Source organism: Acartia tonsa, chromosome 2 (genome assembly GCF_053477335.1).
Source record: "Acartia tonsa isolate MP-2025a chromosome 2, ASM5347733v1, whole genome shotgun sequence".
Taxonomy (NCBI): Eukaryota; Metazoa; Arthropoda; class Copepoda; order Calanoida; family Acartiidae; genus Acartia; species Acartia tonsa.
This window is the reverse complement of record NC_137261.1, coordinates 21209916-21227970: the sequence shown is the minus strand read 5'-3', so window position 1 is coordinate 21227970 and position 18055 is coordinate 21209916. Positions and strand designations below refer to the sequence as shown.

The window sequence follows — 18055 nt, the reverse complement described above, 5'->3', positions numbered from 1 at the left end:
GTTTCAGAAGAGTAAAAATATTTTTTGGGGGAGGGGGTGAAGACACCCTGCACAAAAATAGTTTAAAACCTTTCTAGGACCTATAAGAAGCTTCACTTTAAAGGAGAACAATATCGGTTTAGCGGTTATCCTTCGGGACAGACAAAAAACGCTTACTACTTTATATAACAGGATATCTTACTTTGCTTCTCCTTCCATAACAGAGGCTTGTCCGACCTTCTGATCATCATTTTGTGCCGCCGGACATTTCTCGGATTGCTCCCTGAATTAAGCAATCATATTATTATTAAATAGTAAACTTTTTATGGTCCACATTTACCACTCCCACCTTACCCCTAGAGGCATACTTGCTAGTTTTGTAATATATAAAGGTGAATTTGTCTGTACCGAAAAATCATTTACAACACAGTCGCCCGGATTAAATACCAAAAAAAGAAGTGAAAAAAATTTCTTACTTTGTTTGTGTTTCCAAACAAGCGATCTCCTCTTCCAAAGAAGCAATTTTTTGCTTTGCTGCCCTAAGGTCTTGTTTTATTTTCTGCATTGTCTCCCATCCATCGTCGTCCCTGAAAAATAAAAAAAAATAATACTAAAGTAACAGGATGTCCGTGTTTATGTACCGAAGGATCTCGATAACCACTGAACAGATCGGGTTCTTCTCATAGGTACCGGCAAGGGAAGGGAGTGGCAAAAGAAACTTTAAGAGATATACTTCATATTAGAGGGTTTAGCGTAGCTGCTAATTTGAAATATCAGGGGTGTATATCCTATATGGGATCCCCTGTTCAGGTGGTGGGGGGAAAATAACTAAAATATGTGTGGTAGGACCAAAAATTTTAGTTCTTTCAATATTTCTCCATTTCCGTCCCTACTTGGTGAGATAAAAATAGGTGGGAAAAAAATACAAAATTTTGTACCACGGGAACAAAATAAATATTGTGCGTAATGTACACCCCTGAATGAAACTATAATTATTCGCCATAACAATAATGTTTATCCTACTCTTTTCAATCCGGCTACTACCACCTTCCGAACAGAAATAGAATGGTAACAAAAATAAATAAACTTACGTAGTGCAATCCAAAGTTAGGTTCAAATCTTCTGTATCAGACGATTTAGGAGGGGTATCAGGCAGGTCAGCCAGCTTAGCAGGCAGCTCAGGCTCAGACACACTCATTTCGTTCTTCTGTTTTTCGCTATCACTGAAATATATAAATATATATTATATATCCCAGGTAATCGGACCTTTGCCCAAAGAAGTAATTACCAAAAAATATGTAATATGTATTTATGTAATTATGTTGTGATGGATTGTCGAATCCGATTCGATGAATGGTTACCAAAATATAGCTAGGGACGGACGGACGGACAGACAGACAGACAGACATCATTCTACTTCGTTTTATACATATTAAAATATTACTCACCCACTTGTGGTTTCCGGCTTCTGTTCTTCGTGCTGTTCGTCTCTCTCTAAGTCGGCTGCTGCTGTGGCTGTCATGTCGGACATTCTATATTAAATTTGAAAAGAAACAAATTATCACTGGTAATTAAATTTTCATTAATAAATGTCCAAAAAACTGACGTAGGGAATTTTAATATAATAGGGTGGCCAGCAAGATCACATATTGGTATATCTTATATTGTAAACAAGTATATAGACAAATTTCATTTACAAAAAGTTTATACAAATTTGAAACGTTCTCTTTTTTAATTACAGCACATAAACATTACGCATTTTACCATGGAAATCTACCACCGTATTAATTAAAACATTCCCTACGATAACTGTCATATATATAATATTTTTATACAAAATTAAACAAATATATAAAATTAACAAAAGCTAGTTCTGAATACTTTTTTTCCTTAGTTTAGGGGGTAAACTACAACTGCTATATACTGAATTACAAAAAATGCGACAGATTATACAACAAAAAATTTTCAGTTTAAGCTCTTAACTTTAAGCTCATTAAACTTAATTGGTGGAAAGGGGTAGTTTCACAAAATGCATTTGAACTTAATTTTGTGAATTGCATATTTTTCTTTGTTAAGATGGTAAAAGTACGTGGTAGAAAATTTAACTTTCTTCAAATTTATGCCATATAAATAGAGTTTAAACACATTTAAACAGGTTCAAATATACGGTTCACTAAATTAACTTCAAATGCATTTTGGGAAAAGACTCCTTTCTAGATATTATAAAAAAAAATTGAAGATGAAACTTATGAAATCAAAAAAAATTACATATAAATATATATATACGTAAAGTCCTGGAATTATTGGGATTGACTGCGACCTATAATCAGGTCTTCGTCTTGTTCTTCGTCTTGTTCTTCGTCTTGTTCTTCGTCTTGTTCTTCGTCTTGTTCTTCGTTTTCAGACGAAAGTTCCGACGGATAATACTTGTCTCCATTCTGCCAGGGATGTATATTCTACATGGTTCGGATGTGTAATATTTTTTCCAAGTCTGCTCAGGGATGTATATTATATTTCATTAAATATAAATAGATGGAGGTAAGAAAAAAAGGTAATAATTAAGAAAACTGAAAACATTTGTAAATTTTAAAAATTTTTAGCCGTGGACAAACAATATTTCTTGTGCAGAATATACACCCCTTTCCCGAATCAGCTGTAATGTAGCTGCCAAAGATACTGTAATTGCTTATGTTTTGAGAACATTGTTGAGAACTTGCTCTCTGTGGTGGTCTGGAGCTTGATCTTTTCTTCTTCTCTAACTCATCATCTTCAGGCCTGTGTCCCTGTTCCCACAATCTTTGCTTCTTCATGTTGGCCTTTACTCGTTTGTTGGCATCTCTTCTTGTCCGAGTCTCACCACGCTGGCCGAAATCGGGCAAATGTGTATTTGTTCTGTTCAACATTTGCTGCATCCTAATTTGGTTAGGTTGCTCACTGAGTTGACTATTACTACAACCTGGCTCTGCACTGAGTTGACTATAACTACAACCTGGTTCTGGGTTTACGTCTGTATCAGGATTTGATGTGCCTCCGCAACTTTCAGCATATTCCCGGCTTTCATTTTGTGCTCTGCTCGTGCTTGCTCTGCTCTGGTTTCTGTACAACACCGCTTCAATTTGATTCGTTGATGGAAATTTTGTTTGTTTTCTGGGACGTTTAGAAACTTCTTTGGTAGGCTTTGGCTTTTGGGCCACTTTTGCTTTTGGCCTGCGTTCATCTTCTTCTTCTTCACTACTACTACTACTGCCAGTTCCAGTGTCTGGGTCTGATTGATGACCTTGATCTGTATCATCACTTTCTGGTGCTTCTTCTTTGATGTCAGAAATTAAATCACCTTCTTCTTCATCTTTTTTCCACTTTGCTTTTTCTCCTACAAAGAAATAAAAAATGTTAAAGCAAATGTACATAATTGTAGCTTCAATATTATTTCCATACCTATATGAACATTAGTTACTATTAATCAGATTCAAATGAAAACAAGCAATATTTTTTACCCTATATTTATATGCCAATCAAAGATAAAAGGGGGAATTTTGCATTGGCAGTTGCTTTATAGGGGTACAATATGGAACTGTGAAGAAACGGCGTCGCCACCGCCGAGAACCGCCAATAAAAGCCCCAAAAAAGTGTCACTTTCGCCCACCCCCCCCCCCCCCCCCCCATTTATTACATTAAGACCTGTAACTTACCGTCAATGTTGATGAGTTCTAAAATTTCCATTTGGTTGTATATAGAAACATTTGAGCCTACTGCAACAACCTCATAATGACCCGTGTGGTTTTCAATTATAATGGCAAGTTTGGGTAATATTATTCCACATGGATGTATCCGAATTTCCTTACTTGCATTGCCGTCATTCTTGCCCTCACTGTCCTCAACCTCCACAATTTCGTCACTCTGGTTTCCGTCATCTTCGTTATCCACCTCGAATGATGGTTCATTGTCCAGCTGTAAACTTTTCTTGGTTTTTGCTTCGGCTTCCAATGCGGTTTGCCTTCGCTCCCGGTTCTTTGGAATGATCGCCACATCATCTAAATAATTATTATAGTCATTATTTCAAATAGTATAAATGTTACCCAACCCCCCCCCCCCCCCCTCCAAGGAAATAGCTTAAAATCACCGCAGGACCAATACACAGAAGAGTAGAATCCGATCTCCAGGATACAATTAATACCATAAAAAACCTAGTTTTTACCACTTTTATGGTAAAATTTTACCAGCCTATACGATTTAAAAGGTGGTAAAATTTTACCGTAACCTCGATCGATTCAGTGGTTACTGAGATCTTAAGCTTCTGACGGCCGGACAGACATTAAGCTACTTAGTATTATAGATAGCGGCTGCGCCCATACAAATTTTAGCCTAAAACCCTGTCAGGGCCTGTACGAAGTTTCCCTTAAAACAAAATTAATCCACAGGGTTTTTATCTAAGACTACTTCTCAACTAAAATATTAATAAACTTAAATTTAGGTGATACAGTTCCTACGTTTTTCAAACTATAAATAACAATACCTTCGGCATCCTCATCATTCTCATCACTGCTGCTTTCCTCCACGACACTTGTTGCCTTTCCAGTCACCTGTCTCTCGTTACTGTTGCCTGTAAATAATTAATTTATACATTAATTTTATACGTTTCCAAACAAAAAGCAAGTACTGAAAACATTTTTTCCACCCCCCCACCCCCCCTACTTGGTTGAAAAAAAAATTTTAAAAGGAAATGTGTTGTAGGAGGGATAGAATAAATAAATCATAGAGTTCTTTAAATATTTTTCAATTTTCCCCCTACTTGGTGAAAAAAAACTAGGGGGGGGGGGGAAGAAAAATTTAAAAAAAATTAGTAGCAGAGGAAAAAAAATCTTGTGCAGTATATACACAATACGAGGAAAGATAAAACTTATAAATAATAATTAATGTTCAACAAATATGTACCTGTGATTGAATTATTTCGTCCATAAAATTCTTTCTGTCTTTGCAGTGGTGGAAAGTTTGGTGGTTGTTCATCATCTTGCATTGGGACTGTATCATCAAGATTTCCCACATTTTGGCCCTCATCGTCTGTTTCAGAAATAATTATCTTCTTCGACTTTTTCGAGCCCTTTCCATGCTTCTTCCTTTTGGAGCTTGAGATGTTTTCAAATACATTTACTTTGGGTTTATTATTGGACTGGCTGTTGACAATTGGATCTTCATATAACCTACGTGGCTTTACTGGTTGCTTTACTGGTTCTGGAGTTACTGCTGGATTCTCCGCGGGTGGTATGCGTAAGTCATTCCCAATCTGATCATCATTTGAATTCATTTCAACGTCGTCGCCTCCGTCATCAATTACAAGCTCCTCACCATTGTTGCTTTCTTCATCAGCAATGTTTTCCATACCATTTTCTTCAACAGCATTGTCTTCAGCATCATTGTCTTCAACAGCATTGCCTCCACCATCATTGTCTTCACCATCAGTGGATTCATCAGCAGTGGAATCATCAGCAGTGGAATCATCAGCAGTGCAATCATCAGCAGTGGATTCATCAGCAGCATTCATCTTTCTATTTCTTGAAATTACAGTTGCTATCTCACTGGCATTGTGAATCTTTGTCTGTTCTTCACTCATTTCTGGTTTCAAATTGGTTGTGGCGTACGAATAATACATTACAGCTCTTTGTATAACCTTCTTATTACTATGGACTGTCTTGAAAAATTGCTTGGGGTTCTTTGCCATGTCTGCATAATTTTTGATCTGAAATGAAGTACTCGACCTGTCATTGTTTCTTTTCAAGTAAATCGGGTTCTTTCCTTGAACTTCGTGGGGTAAGCAACCCATTGAGTGGGCACCTAACATGTAGTAAAATTTCTTGTCTTCGGCTGTAACACCTGGTGTTGAAGTTGTGATTGTCTTCGGTTTAATACGCCGCTTAATTCTTTGTATCTCTGCAGGGGCCAGATAAAATTCACACATCTGTAAGGCTGATTGTTTCTGTGCCTTTTCCTTCTTGTCTTTCTTGTCTTTCTTGTCTTTCTTGCCTTTCTTATTGCTTGTCTCCTTCCTTGGCTTGATTTCAAAAACCTGTTCATACTTGTACTTTGGGGTTGACAATGCGCGTTCTTGTTTTCGCGTTACCAGCCCTCGAAATAGCCTCCAGCAGACAGGATCCTCATTAGCAATCATATAATCTTCGGCCCTCTTCTTATTTTCACAAAAACCAGTCGCGTCCTCTTTAAAAGTGTGTTCGAAATTGCGCAAGAACCTAGATAAAAAAAGGGTTTATATCAAAACAGTCTCAATATATAACATATAACATATATCAAGAAAAGATGAACTAAAAGTCTTGCCACATAAAAAAATACATGGTACAAAATTGAAATTCTTTGAAACATATGCCATAGAAATGTAGTTTAACAATTTAACAAGAATACAATATGCAGTTAACATTTCGTGAAACTACTTTTTTAACTAAAGAACATTGAAATGCATTTTGTGAAACTACCACTTTCACATTTAATAGACGCGGAATAGATGCGATAAATAATTGAATTACCTACAAGCTTGTATGTGGTTCCTCACTAGAAAAAGGTCGCTTGAAGACACATAGGTTCCTGTTCTCCACAAATTTGGTGGGATAGCTTCATGTAGGTACGTCTCGTTAAGCACTAACTTACAATGATCCAAGAAACGTTCCACTGAAATAATAATGAAATTTTCAATTAACTATGCATAGGTACATGTTTATTATTGTACCAGGGGTGTATATTCTGCACAAGATTTATTTTCACAAATAAAATATATATATAAAAAGATTATTGTACATGGTCACCTGCTAGCAAGAATAGGAATGCCCCTTTTATTCGGTTTATTTCCCTTGCCCCCACCTCCCTTCTCCCTGTTTTAAACGTTTTCTCATCATGTCAAATTTACAAAATAATATTTACTTACCAGTTTCGTCATCAATAACTTCCGGAGCAGTCCAAAAGGCAGCGGTGATGCGGGCGTCAAAGGTGAACTGCTCGAACACGACATATAGGAAGGTTATGATGTCTCGGCATACTTTCAGTAAGGTTTGCCAGCCTTTATCCACTTTCCGTGAGTCTTCGAAATTTTGGATGAAAAAGATAATTTCTTCTCTTCTCATATAACCATCTTTTTCCAAGGGGTCATGGTTCTTTATTCTTTCTTTGTAAAATTCTGGTGAGAAAATCTGGTCCACGACAACATCCTGATTCTCACTAGGCCCTTTATTCGCCTCCTCCTCATCAAGCTCATCCACATTGGTCAGTCTTCTTAGATCAGTCACCAAGGTTTCCACAATTTTGCCGGTTTTCTTCATTTCTGTTGTCAGGGTTACAGTATTTTCAGCCATATCTCTTGATACACTGTCTTGCAGGTCTTTGATTTCATTCTTCACTAATTCATGGTTTGTGGACGTTTTGTTTACCAAGTTTCTGATGGACGCATTAATGGGCTCTATTTGATTTTTCATTTGTGAGGTCAAGAAAGTACGTAGCTGCTGAAATTGGTTCTGAATTTGGTTCATAACGGCCCCGGTGAACAAATCCTTAAAATTAAACATATTAAACCACATATTTTCAAGTCTTGGTATTTTAAAAACTACGTGGTAGAAAAGAAGACTATCCACAAACAAGAGCAAGTGATCCTAAGCATCTTCCATCATTTTTGGACTTTGACAAACAAAAAAACTTGGTAAAATTTGACCAACTTTTTGGTAAAAATTGACAAGGTAAATTTTTAGGCTAAGTCCAGATTTTTGGACTTTGACCAAAAAATCAACTTGGTAAAATTTGACCAACTTGTTTGTAAAAATTTACAAGGTAAATTTTTATTGGTCAATGTTTACCAAAAATTTAGTCAAATCTTACAAGTTATTTTTTCCAGGCTAAGTCGATATATATCCTAAATAATTGTAATTTGTATCCTCTGGATGACAAAATGAAATAAAAATAATACCTCGCTTTCTTCCATCTCACCAGAAGGGCCAGATGATCCCTGGGGTCGTGATGACTGGGACTGGGATCGTGATGATGTTGCAGGAGGAACTACAACTCTCGCGGTCCGTTGACTCGCGGAGTGGTGCCGTGCCCGTGGAGATGGAGGTGGGGTAATATTTATTGGCCTCATTGGAGATGTTGAGGTTCTAGTTGTGTTCTAAAAATAATATAGATAATTATTGTAAAGCATTACTTACCGAGGATTATAGTTTTAAACAACACCGGCATTATCCTAATTTTTTTCTTCTATTTTTTAAAACTTTACCCTCCCCCCCCCCTCTCCCGACAAAATGACTGTGTTAGGTTAGGCTAGGTTAAGTTATATGGTTAGAGGGACCCAATTTGTTCAACGGTTAACGAGATTTGTTGGTACAAACCCACAAACAGACATCATGTTAGTAAGTTTAGTTTAACAACAAAACACCAACAAACCAAAAACCGATAACAATAAAACTTAAAATCCTACCTTTGCTGTTGTACCTTTGCCACCTCCAGTAGATTTGTTGCTTCCAGTTTTGGCACTTGGAGCTTTGGCACTTCCACCTCTGGCACTTCCATTAGGTTTGCCACCTCCAGTAGGCTTGTTGTTCTAAAACAAGAAATAATTGTTGTATTTACAATGCATAAAAAGATATTAGATAGCAGTGGCTACGCCCCTAGAATTTTAATTACTAATATCAAATGTTAAACACACTGTGGAAAATTAATAAATAATTATACTTGGTCAATAATCTTTTGTGGTCTGTTAAGCATGAACCGATAAGGTTTTCCTTTCGATCCGGTAACATGCGAATTTATAAGTTTTAAGAGCGAAAGGTAGCAGCAATTTGTACAATAGTAAATTAGGCCTTAAATATAATTTTTACCTTTACAGAACTAGCACTCTTTCCAGTCCTCGTCATTTTGGGATCTAGCTTGATCAATTGCCAGTCGAAATTACGCTGTTGTATCCAGGTCGTTGGCATGGGCAATTTGCATAGTTTTAAATCTGAAATGTGTAGACAGAAATTAAAATTTTATGTAAAATTAAATTAAATTGCAAACATGTACTCTTTCAAATTACAGACTAGACTTATAACACTTTAACTTCATACCCATCGATGGCCAAAAAGGTAGGGTTTTGCTAAATTTAGTTGAAATGCCTTTTTTAAAATTAGCTATAAAAAATAATTTTAATGAAAAAAATATTTTAAAGTACATTTCACATAAATTCCAAATAAAGAGGGAAGGGCCTTCAGTTGAATTTTACAACATTTTACATACATATTATAACAAAAGGGGGGGGGGGGGGGGGGAAGTGACACTTTTTGAAACCAAAACTAAAAGTCAAAGGAACTGAACTAAAGAAACAGTTACAGATCTGTCATTTTGCATGGCAGTTGTTTTATAAGGGTACAATATGGAACTTTTAGTTTTGGTTTCAAAAAGTGTCATTTCCCCCCCCCCCCCCTTTCTCTGCTTTCAATGTACAAAATTAAATTCCGATAGGAATTACGATGGAGACATCTTGATGCAACAGGTGTACGGAGATATGTGCTACTCTGTACTTCAGTAGGTTGGAGGCTAGTTGTGTTGGAGGATGGCTATAGTCTTCGGGATCGTCAGTCTTGCCTACTCCTAATACCAGGGGTGTATATTTTCAGTGTTTAAAACCATAAAACTTAATTCATATTTCCTAGACCCCCCCTCCCCCCTTTACCACACTCTCCTCCTGGCATGATAAGAGAATTACAAATAAATTGTGGTAGGTTAAAAAGGAATTAGATGAAATGTATAGTTCATGAAATATTTCTATACAACAATTAATCATGTGCAAAATATACACCCCTACCTATTATTCTGGAATCTTCAGGAAAGGTGTATGCCGGAAAAAATGTCCTCACTTTGTGGACCAACCATACTGTTTTATCACGACGGCAGTCTGGGACAAAGTAGAGGTCTTGGCAGTCTGTATAGAATTGATTTCTTTCGAACTTTCGTTTGTTGGCATTCCTTTTTCCCCTGACAGCCAGCTTTTCATTTATGTACGGTTTCACTGTGTGAAATATCAACAATCTAAATATGTCATTTATGTCATTAATGGCTGTTAAACGGAAAGGTATGTTGCTGGTGAAATCGTTATAGCTTAAGTGTTTGATCAGCAATACACGGAAAGAAAGTTATGTTACATTTTTAAAAATTACATTAAAATTTGTAAAGAGTGGGGGGGGGGGGGGGGAGAAGTGACACTTCTTGAAACCAAAACTAAAAGTCAAAGGAACTCAACTAAAAAAAAATAGTATTACCTGTTTGAAACCTCTTTAAGGCCAAAATTATATCCTCGGATGTAAGTTGATATCACATGATTGGCACTTTCGAAAGCATAACAACTGAACGCCATGGATGGTCCAAATCGGCGGACATGTTCCGGCATATGGTAAAGCATGTGAGTATTGTAACTCAAGCACGATTCGCCGTACATCTCCGCCAATTTTGAGTTCAGGACCATTATCATGGTCTTGAGCTCAGCCACACGTTCAGTTGTTATATGCTCTTCGAGACTGCGCAATATGTGGAATAAAAACTTGCATATCAGACGTTGTTCATCTTTAAGATTTGCCAACTGGAAAAAAAAACATTGTAATAATTTAAGGTAAAACTAGCTCTTTCGCCCCTAGCCTCTAGGGGCTTCGCCCTATATACTTATTGGAAGTCCACCCTCCTCAATAGAAATATATATATAATATAGCACACGTGCGCAAATTTAAAAAGAATGTTATTGCTATACAATATAATGAAACTGAAATAAGCTTTAAATTCTAAAAAGATTATAATATGGTAAAAACCTACCTCTGCATAAAATATCATATGGTAAAAGCCCAGTACTTTGAATTCAGAACTTTTCAAATTGAGGGCTAGCTTCTTCTCTGTCAGGCGCATGATGGACGTACGGGGAACGCGATCAAAATCGCCAACAAGCTTCAATTGATCGTTGATTTCATCTATAATTGGAGTTACTGCAGTTCATGGTAAAATATGGGTGATAAGGAGAAAATTTTCAAAATTTAAGTTCTTTAAACTTTTCAAACTAACACTCTTTTAAGCGGCATAACAAGGCGTACAAATAATGTGTAATAGACATAAATCTAAAAATGCAGAATTTTATCGCAGTGCCGAGAAATGCGCGAAGAAAACACCTATTTTACGCGTCATTTCTTTAGTCAAATGCAGTACATCCCTGTAATTCTCTCCATTTGAACTAAGTCTTCTTCTTCCAATTCTGGATAACTATTACGTCCTTTCTTCAGGTACGTCATCACTTTCTTTACATAGCCCAGGTGCAACGCGTGCATCGGATCACTGGGGGTATCTTGTATTAAATCCAAGCTCGGGTCAAGCTCAGAAAAACTGGTTTTCATGTTCTGATTATTTTCCTCTAACTTGCGGAATTTCTCGTCAGACCTCGGCGTACCCATATTTTGGCTGTCACTGGGGTAAAATACATTCATTGATTCGAACAATACCAAGTTCTTTTGACGGAGATAAGTCTGTGAAAAAGCCATCCCTGGAAGGTCACAGTGTGGGCATCCATTTTTTGATCCATGGCCAAGAATGCCGAATACATCGGCTCTCGCAACGGCATCGTGGATGATGGTTCTACATTGAAAGGTATGTCCAGGTAATCCTTCTTGAATTAGTTTGTTGATGAATCGGGTAACATTATCCAGAAAGTTGTAACTGTAGGGACGCCTCCTCGTCTTCTCAAATATGCTGACTGGCAATATAACACTGAAATCCTTGTTGAAGAATAACCTGAAATAATAAAGAAGAATTAATAATAATAGCATTTAATACCTTAGACTTAAAATTGTAGTTACTGATTTATAAAACGTAAAGGCTGGTAAAATTTTACCGTAAAAGTGGTAAAAACTAGGTTTACTTATGGTATTAATTAAGTCCTGGTATACAGTAAGACAGATTTTTATATATGTATGCAATAGAAAAAAGTATCAATTGTAAACTTAGTTTTCTTTCTTATTTCTTTATTGAATGGTTTCCTAAACTTTGGCTTTAAAAATCTGGGCTGTCAATTGATGTAAAACAAATATTTTGATATCCTTTGAAATATAGGGTGCCAATCCTAAAAAATATTTTTTCGAGGGTCATGCTGTATATGAAAAGAACTTTATCCCAACCCAACCCTTTCAAATCCACAATATATTAATTACTTACCTAATCCAGACAGTATAATAGGAGATATGAGATCCCTGAGCTGCTTTCACTCCGTCGCCCGAGATGTCAAAAGTTATATGATCATCAACGGCCTGTTGTCCATTCAACCGTTTAAAGTCTGTGATGGCGTCTTGGAGGATCTCATAGGTAGGGAATCTGGAAAAAGAAATATATTTTTAACTAAAACTTGCACAATTCAAAGAAATTTTGCACCATCGGGCTCCAAATAATATTACGATGAAAAGTAATGGAACAAGGATGACAACATCCATAAAAACCAAAGCACTGTAACGGTACGACAAACGGACATTAACAATTGTGAAGTATCTGAACTGAATTTAAAAATATTAAAGTCGAACCAAAATTGAATGTAAGTAAATTTGTTAAAAAAAAATACTTCAAGAAGGATAAGGTTTATGCACATACTTAAATTTTAAGGAATTAATTATAGAGTGGCTTCGCTTATAATATTGTTCTCAAGTTGTCGCAGGAAGCAATATACCAAAGAACGATCAAACTGATAATTAGAACACTTGAAAGTTTGTTGTTAAAAAAGGAGAAAAATCGACATGTTTAAAATGGACGTACGGAAATTCTGGTAATGATTATAGAAATGCTACGCTTTCTAAATCGTATATAAACATACCTGCACTCAATCAGTGAACCAGGAGCATTTGTAGGATTATATTTGTTTTCTTTGATTTCAACTTTGTATTTGGGTTTGAATAATGTATTATATGACGGAAATTTGAAAATACACGAGCGTTTCAGAATTGCCAGGATGATTCTAACTTTGTTGTGAGAGATGGGGTTGTCTAGAACACAAACGCTTCTGAAATCATTAACAATTTCTTTCTCAAGTTCTGTAAGATGTTTGAATTTATCCCCGTCATGATCGCCATCAGGTTCGCCATCAGGTTCGTCATCAGGGTCATCGTCATCATCTGGGTCAAAATAATCTTCAGGTATATCAAACAATTCGACGTGGTCCCAGTCCTCGGCATCTTGAATGCTGTCATTGTCTGCATCATTATTATCGTTGGTATTATTGTTGTTAATATTGTCTACAACAATATTAATGTAGTTTGTTTCTTCAGGATTGTTATTTAATCGCTCCAAAACTTGGTTTGCGTAGCATTGATAACATATACTTTCGGTTTCCTTTGTGAAGTTGGTATTGCAGCCTGTACAAACTTTACCTAAAAAAATACGATGTTAAACATGGTGTTTTATAGTTATAAACCTTCCCGGGACCTATGTGAAGGTACCCTGTAAAGGAGAACCCAATCGGTTCAGCGGTTAGCAAGATCCTTTTGAACAGACACACAGACATCCTGTTACTTTAGTATAAGGATAATGCCGTAAAGAAAAACTAGTCAAATTAGAAAGTTAAAAAATTAAAAATTCCAGAAAAAGTAGATAAATGTAGAGAGTGGGTGAAGGTGGGTTAGGTTAAGGGATCCCATGTAGAATATACACCCCTGGAACAAGGATATCTTGAGACAAACTTAACTAACGTTTGATCAAACCAATTGTTTGAAATTTAGATTGAAAGGAAAATAAAAAACAAAAATTGGGAGACAATGTTTGTGGGAATTTGGACAAACAAACAACAAACAGACAGACCGACATCGTTCTACTTTATATTACAGATATTGTAGGTTACCTTTTGACGATGCAGTTTCGTTCTCATATTCCACATCCATCAAATCCTCCTGCTGTTCTTCTTCTAGTAATGGCTGACTGTCTTCACTTTGTGGAGGTTTCTTGCGCCATTTTCTGTTTCTCGTTGCATTAAGGAAGAGTTTTCTTATGGACCTCAGTTTATGCTGCAACTGGAAAAAGATTACATAATTAGTGAATTACTTATTTAAAATAATATAGGGGAGTTGTTATGGATCGTTATTTGGGCAAGCTACACGTGTCAATTGATTACAGTACATATGACTATACTGGTGTAAGAGCAAGCATGTTTATAGTGCGCTGACTGCAAGTGAAAAATAGAAATTAAAGTCGAGCATAGATTATACTTTAAGTACAGTAATGAAAAGTAAGGTCTCATCTTAAATATGTAGAAATAATTAGTTGTAAAAAGTCACCTGTACATTTTTCCTCTTATCTCCACTTCTTATACGCTTCAGTAGAGCTTTAGAGAGTGTACCAATCAAATTGTCTCCCATTGCAATAACGTCTAACAGGGGTGTATAGGTAACTCCTGAAATAAGAAGTATATGTTATAATCAGGGATGTATATTCTGCATGGGATCCCCTGCTCAGGGGGGGGGGGGGTGGAAATAAAAAATAAGTGGTTGGAGGAAAAAAAAATGTAAAAATTAAGAAAACTGAAAACATTTTTTCCATTTCCCCCCCCCCCCTCCTTGGTGAAAAAAAACTAAAGAAATGTGTGGTAGGAGGGATAAAATAAATGAAGTATAGAGTTCTTTAAATATTTTTCTATTTCCCCCCCTACTTTTTCAGAAAAATCTAGGGGGGAAAAAAAATAAAAAAATTTGTAGCAGGGGAAAAAAAATAAATCTTGTGCAGAATATACACCCCTGGTTATAATAATAAGGTTATTACTTGTTTACATATAACGAAAGAAGGAGAAAGTAAAAAAGGGGGGGGGGGGAGTGACACTTTTTGAAACCAAAATTAAATGTCAAAGGAACTCACAAAATAAAGAGTTAGAGTTACAAACAAGAAAATACCCTTATTTATTCTTTGATTGTCTATAAAATTAATTAAACTTACCTATCAAAATTGTGATCCAATTATACATACGTCATCCAGCGTTGGTCTGACATTTTTTTACTTTGAAAAAAATAACTATATACAATATACATAATATTTTGTTTGTTCCAGTCCTGACCTGGATAATACCTATATAAATTTCCTGCCTTCCCTGAAAAGCCGACGAACGCATATATAATCGAGCCCCACTGGTCGTGACTTTTGCAGAATTCTGCAGTTGCATGGAGTTTTATTATAACAACAATGTTGAACCCAGAAAATTTGTTAATTTGCTATAAAATAAATAATAATAAATAATAAAAAACAACATAACAAAAATATCAAAAAACAAAAACAAAAAATAAAACATATCAATTAAGATCTCCTAGAGAGCTATAGCCAGAAGCTTAAAAAACTGTACACGTGCATACGTAATCGTCGGCTTTAGGGGTAAATAATGTTTATTAATGTTTATATGCAGGAAATTATATATCTGCACGACCAGTGGGGCTCGATCACTGTCACCATGGGTACTTAATTATAAAATATATGGGCGCTGCAATCAAAGAGAGGTTAACGTAAATGTTCTGAAAGAACAAATTGATGTTATCCTCTTAGGAAATACCCCCCCCCCCCTAGAAAAACGGCCCCTGGCCTCTACCTAGCCGTATAACTTAACCTAGCCTAACCTAACCCAGCAATTTAGTTTGGGGGGGGGGGGGGGATGGGGAGTTAAATAATACAAACAAAATTTTCTAAGAGGATAACGCCACAAATTACAATTAAAATTCGCTTTCAGCATGGATATCCGGAGGCTGGATGAAATCGCCGGCGGCGAGCTCGGCTTCTCCTAGCTTCTCCTTTCTCTTCCCTGAAAGGAAAGAACATTGAATTAAAAATGAGAAAACTAAAGCGTTTTTTAATGAAGAAACTCAAAGAATTCTGAAACATTTTTTGGTTAAAAACAATTTTTTCCCCTGCTACAAAAGACAACTAGCCATGAACAAGAGCAGGTGATTTGAAGCAACTTCCATCATTGATCCACTTATTTCTTTTTTCCCCCTCCCCTCCCCCCCCCCCCCCCCCGGAGCAGAATATACACCCCTGCAATAATTTCGTAGTTTTTACCTTGTTACTCTGGGTTTTATTTAGAAAAAAGGGCTGACGTTGGTGAGGAAAGGTGCACAGTCGGCTTCATGGTCAATGACACGTCTCTCGGTATCATCCAGGCGGGGTCTCTCGTTCTCGTAGAGATTCTCGGGCATAGGTTCAATCTTCTTTAAGTGTGTCTCTACCCAACCGTGATGGTATAAAAGTTTTACTATTTCAACAGCGTCATCAATGCCACATGATTCTTCTTGAACTCGAATATTTAGCTTGGAGAAGAGTCTCAACATCCTAACCATGAGGGCGTCCCATCTGTCATGCAGCTCGTGGTATTGGTATGGATCCATCCTAATTTGAGGAATGATTATTTTGTTTGTCTTGTTTATTTTTGGGAGGGGTGTGATTAATGTTTTTTAACTTTCCGGTATTTTATTTGTCCTTAAACAAGGGGGGGGGGGGGGGGAGAAGGCCTGGAGCTCCGGAACCTGGAGGCCTATCCAAAAAATATTAAAACTTGGGAAAATTCATCATATAAGAATGATTTTATCCCTAATAACCTATACTCTCAGTCCAAAGATAAAGCCTATACTCCCTGTTTACGCAAATGTGTCAAAACTTCCCCCCCCCCCCCCCCTATTTATTTAGAACAAATTTTGTAGCAGGAGAAAAAAAATAAATCTTATACAGCTAATATACACCCATACCTGTTATTATGATGTACGCGTACCCAGGTGATTAACTTGAATAGCCTGTTATTCAGAACTATCTAAAAAGGTAGAATATTTAAGAAATAAAAAATTACAAAATAAAAATAGCTCGTATTCATTCGAATCCGGTGGATAGGAACAGGTGTTCTCATTCATACGCCAAAAAACTAGGTAACTAGCATATCGTATTATATGCATGGTTTTCTACGAATATAAAAATCTAAAAGCATAAGATTAAAAACAGTTATTTTTAGCCAGTGCCTCCGGCACCTCTGGGCCAAAAAAGTAGTTTCATTCTTATAATTGTACTCCTATATTTGCGACAATCCGTTTATACTACGGTGCAAGACATATATTTATTAATTTTACATTTAAAAAAGTCCTGTATATTACGTAAGCTAAAAAGAGTCCCAAAAATGGGAGAAAAAACGAATACGAAGAATATTTTAGAAAGAATTTTCAATAATTAATGATAAAATTTGAATTATAAAACAGAATGATACATATTAACGTCTTAATTCACTGTAATTTCACTAAAAATGATTACTAAAATACAAAAATGCACCGTAGTCATATAGTCCAGTTGAATTATTGCGCCGATGGAAAGTTACGGTTGCCAACATACAGATTGAATAGGTGGCAAAACACTTTGCAAGACAGTTATATTTTTAATCGTAAAATTGCAACGAATAATAACATTTCATGAATTATATAAGTTATGCAGTTTTAATTAATTAACCGGTAAAATATTAAAATGATATTATATACATAAGGTGTTTTTTAAAGTTTGGCAACTTTGTCCAGCACGTTGATTTTATCATCTGAAAACAGGGTTACGAAAGTTAAATAAATGTAAATTTTTTTTAATGTGAATGTAATATATTTTTGGCAATGACTTAAATGAAATATCATCGATAAAATATAAAAAAATATATTGCAATGGATATAAAAGAAATATTTTTCAATATAAAGTTGTATACCTGTACAGAGCATGTGCATGAATGCCGCTATACCGATTGAAAACTATTGTAAACAATGAGTGTTATAGTTCAAGTCTCTTAGAGAAAATACGTGTTATATCCAAGTATGATTGACAGGAGATGGTCCATGTCACAAGATTTATATGAATGTCAGTTAAGAACTCCTAGAGAGCTATATATTCAGAAGTTTAAAAAAGTACTTGTCTACCAGTCTTGGCTGTTAGTGTTGATATATGGACCCTGCAATCAAAGAGATGATAGTCAGATGTTTAAAAAAGTACGTGTCCACCTTCAGTCTTGGCTGTTAGTATATGGACCCTGCAATCAAAGAGTGGTTTGCGT

General features: G+C 36.0%; 6 protein-coding genes across 6 annotated transcripts in view; 1 reads left to right on the top strand and 5 right to left on the bottom strand.

Moving 5' to 3' along the window:
- The window catches only part of LOC145312461 (chondroitin sulfate proteoglycan 4-like), a 168044-nt gene that overhangs the window by 51333 nt on the left and 98656 nt on the right, over positions 1 to 18055 (top strand). The window lies entirely within an intron of this gene.
- On the bottom strand, positions 452 to 1563 carry LOC145312465 (uncharacterized). The gene is made up of 3 exons (XM_080151722.1): positions 1428 to 1563; positions 1071 to 1202; positions 452 to 566 (listed from the first exon to the last, which is right to left on the bottom strand). The coding sequence occupies exons 1-3, from the start codon at positions 1508 to 1510 to the stop codon at positions 452 to 454; spliced, it is 330 nt and encodes a 109-aa protein (XP_080007848.1). The 5' UTR covers positions 1511 to 1563.
- LOC145312464 (uncharacterized) lies at positions 3646 to 8118 on the bottom strand. Its single transcript, XM_080151721.1, has 6 exons — positions 7937 to 8118; positions 6908 to 7526; positions 6513 to 6654; positions 4912 to 6221; positions 4493 to 4579; positions 3646 to 4010 (listed from the first exon to the last, which is right to left on the bottom strand). Exons 1-6 carry the CDS (start codon positions 8105 to 8107, stop codon positions 3646 to 3648), a joined length of 2694 nt encoding a protein of 897 aa, XP_080007847.1. The 5' UTR covers positions 8108 to 8118.
- LOC145312742 (uncharacterized) lies at positions 9289 to 10847 on the bottom strand. The gene is made up of 3 exons (XM_080151991.1): positions 10263 to 10847; positions 9809 to 10032; positions 9289 to 9594 (listed from the first exon to the last, which is right to left on the bottom strand). Exons 1-3 carry the CDS (start codon positions 10469 to 10471, stop codon positions 9452 to 9454), a joined length of 576 nt encoding a protein of 191 aa, XP_080008117.1. The 5' UTR covers positions 10472 to 10847; the 3' UTR covers positions 9289 to 9451.
- Positions 11178 to 14369, bottom strand: LOC145312463 (uncharacterized). The gene is made up of 5 exons (XM_080151720.1): positions 14289 to 14369; positions 13856 to 14024; positions 12836 to 13388; positions 12190 to 12345; positions 11178 to 11769 (listed from the first exon to the last, which is right to left on the bottom strand). Exons 1-5 carry the CDS (start codon positions 14367 to 14369, stop codon positions 11178 to 11180), a joined length of 1551 nt encoding a protein of 516 aa, XP_080007846.1.
- LOC145306633 (uncharacterized) lies at positions 14111 to 16799 on the bottom strand. The gene is made up of 3 exons (XM_080148913.1): positions 16731 to 16799; positions 16048 to 16374; positions 14111 to 15790 (listed from the first exon to the last, which is right to left on the bottom strand). The coding sequence occupies exon 2, from the start codon at positions 16371 to 16373 to the stop codon at positions 16068 to 16070; it is 306 nt and encodes a 101-aa protein (XP_080005039.1). The 5' UTR covers position 16374; positions 16731 to 16799; the 3' UTR covers positions 14111 to 15790; positions 16048 to 16067.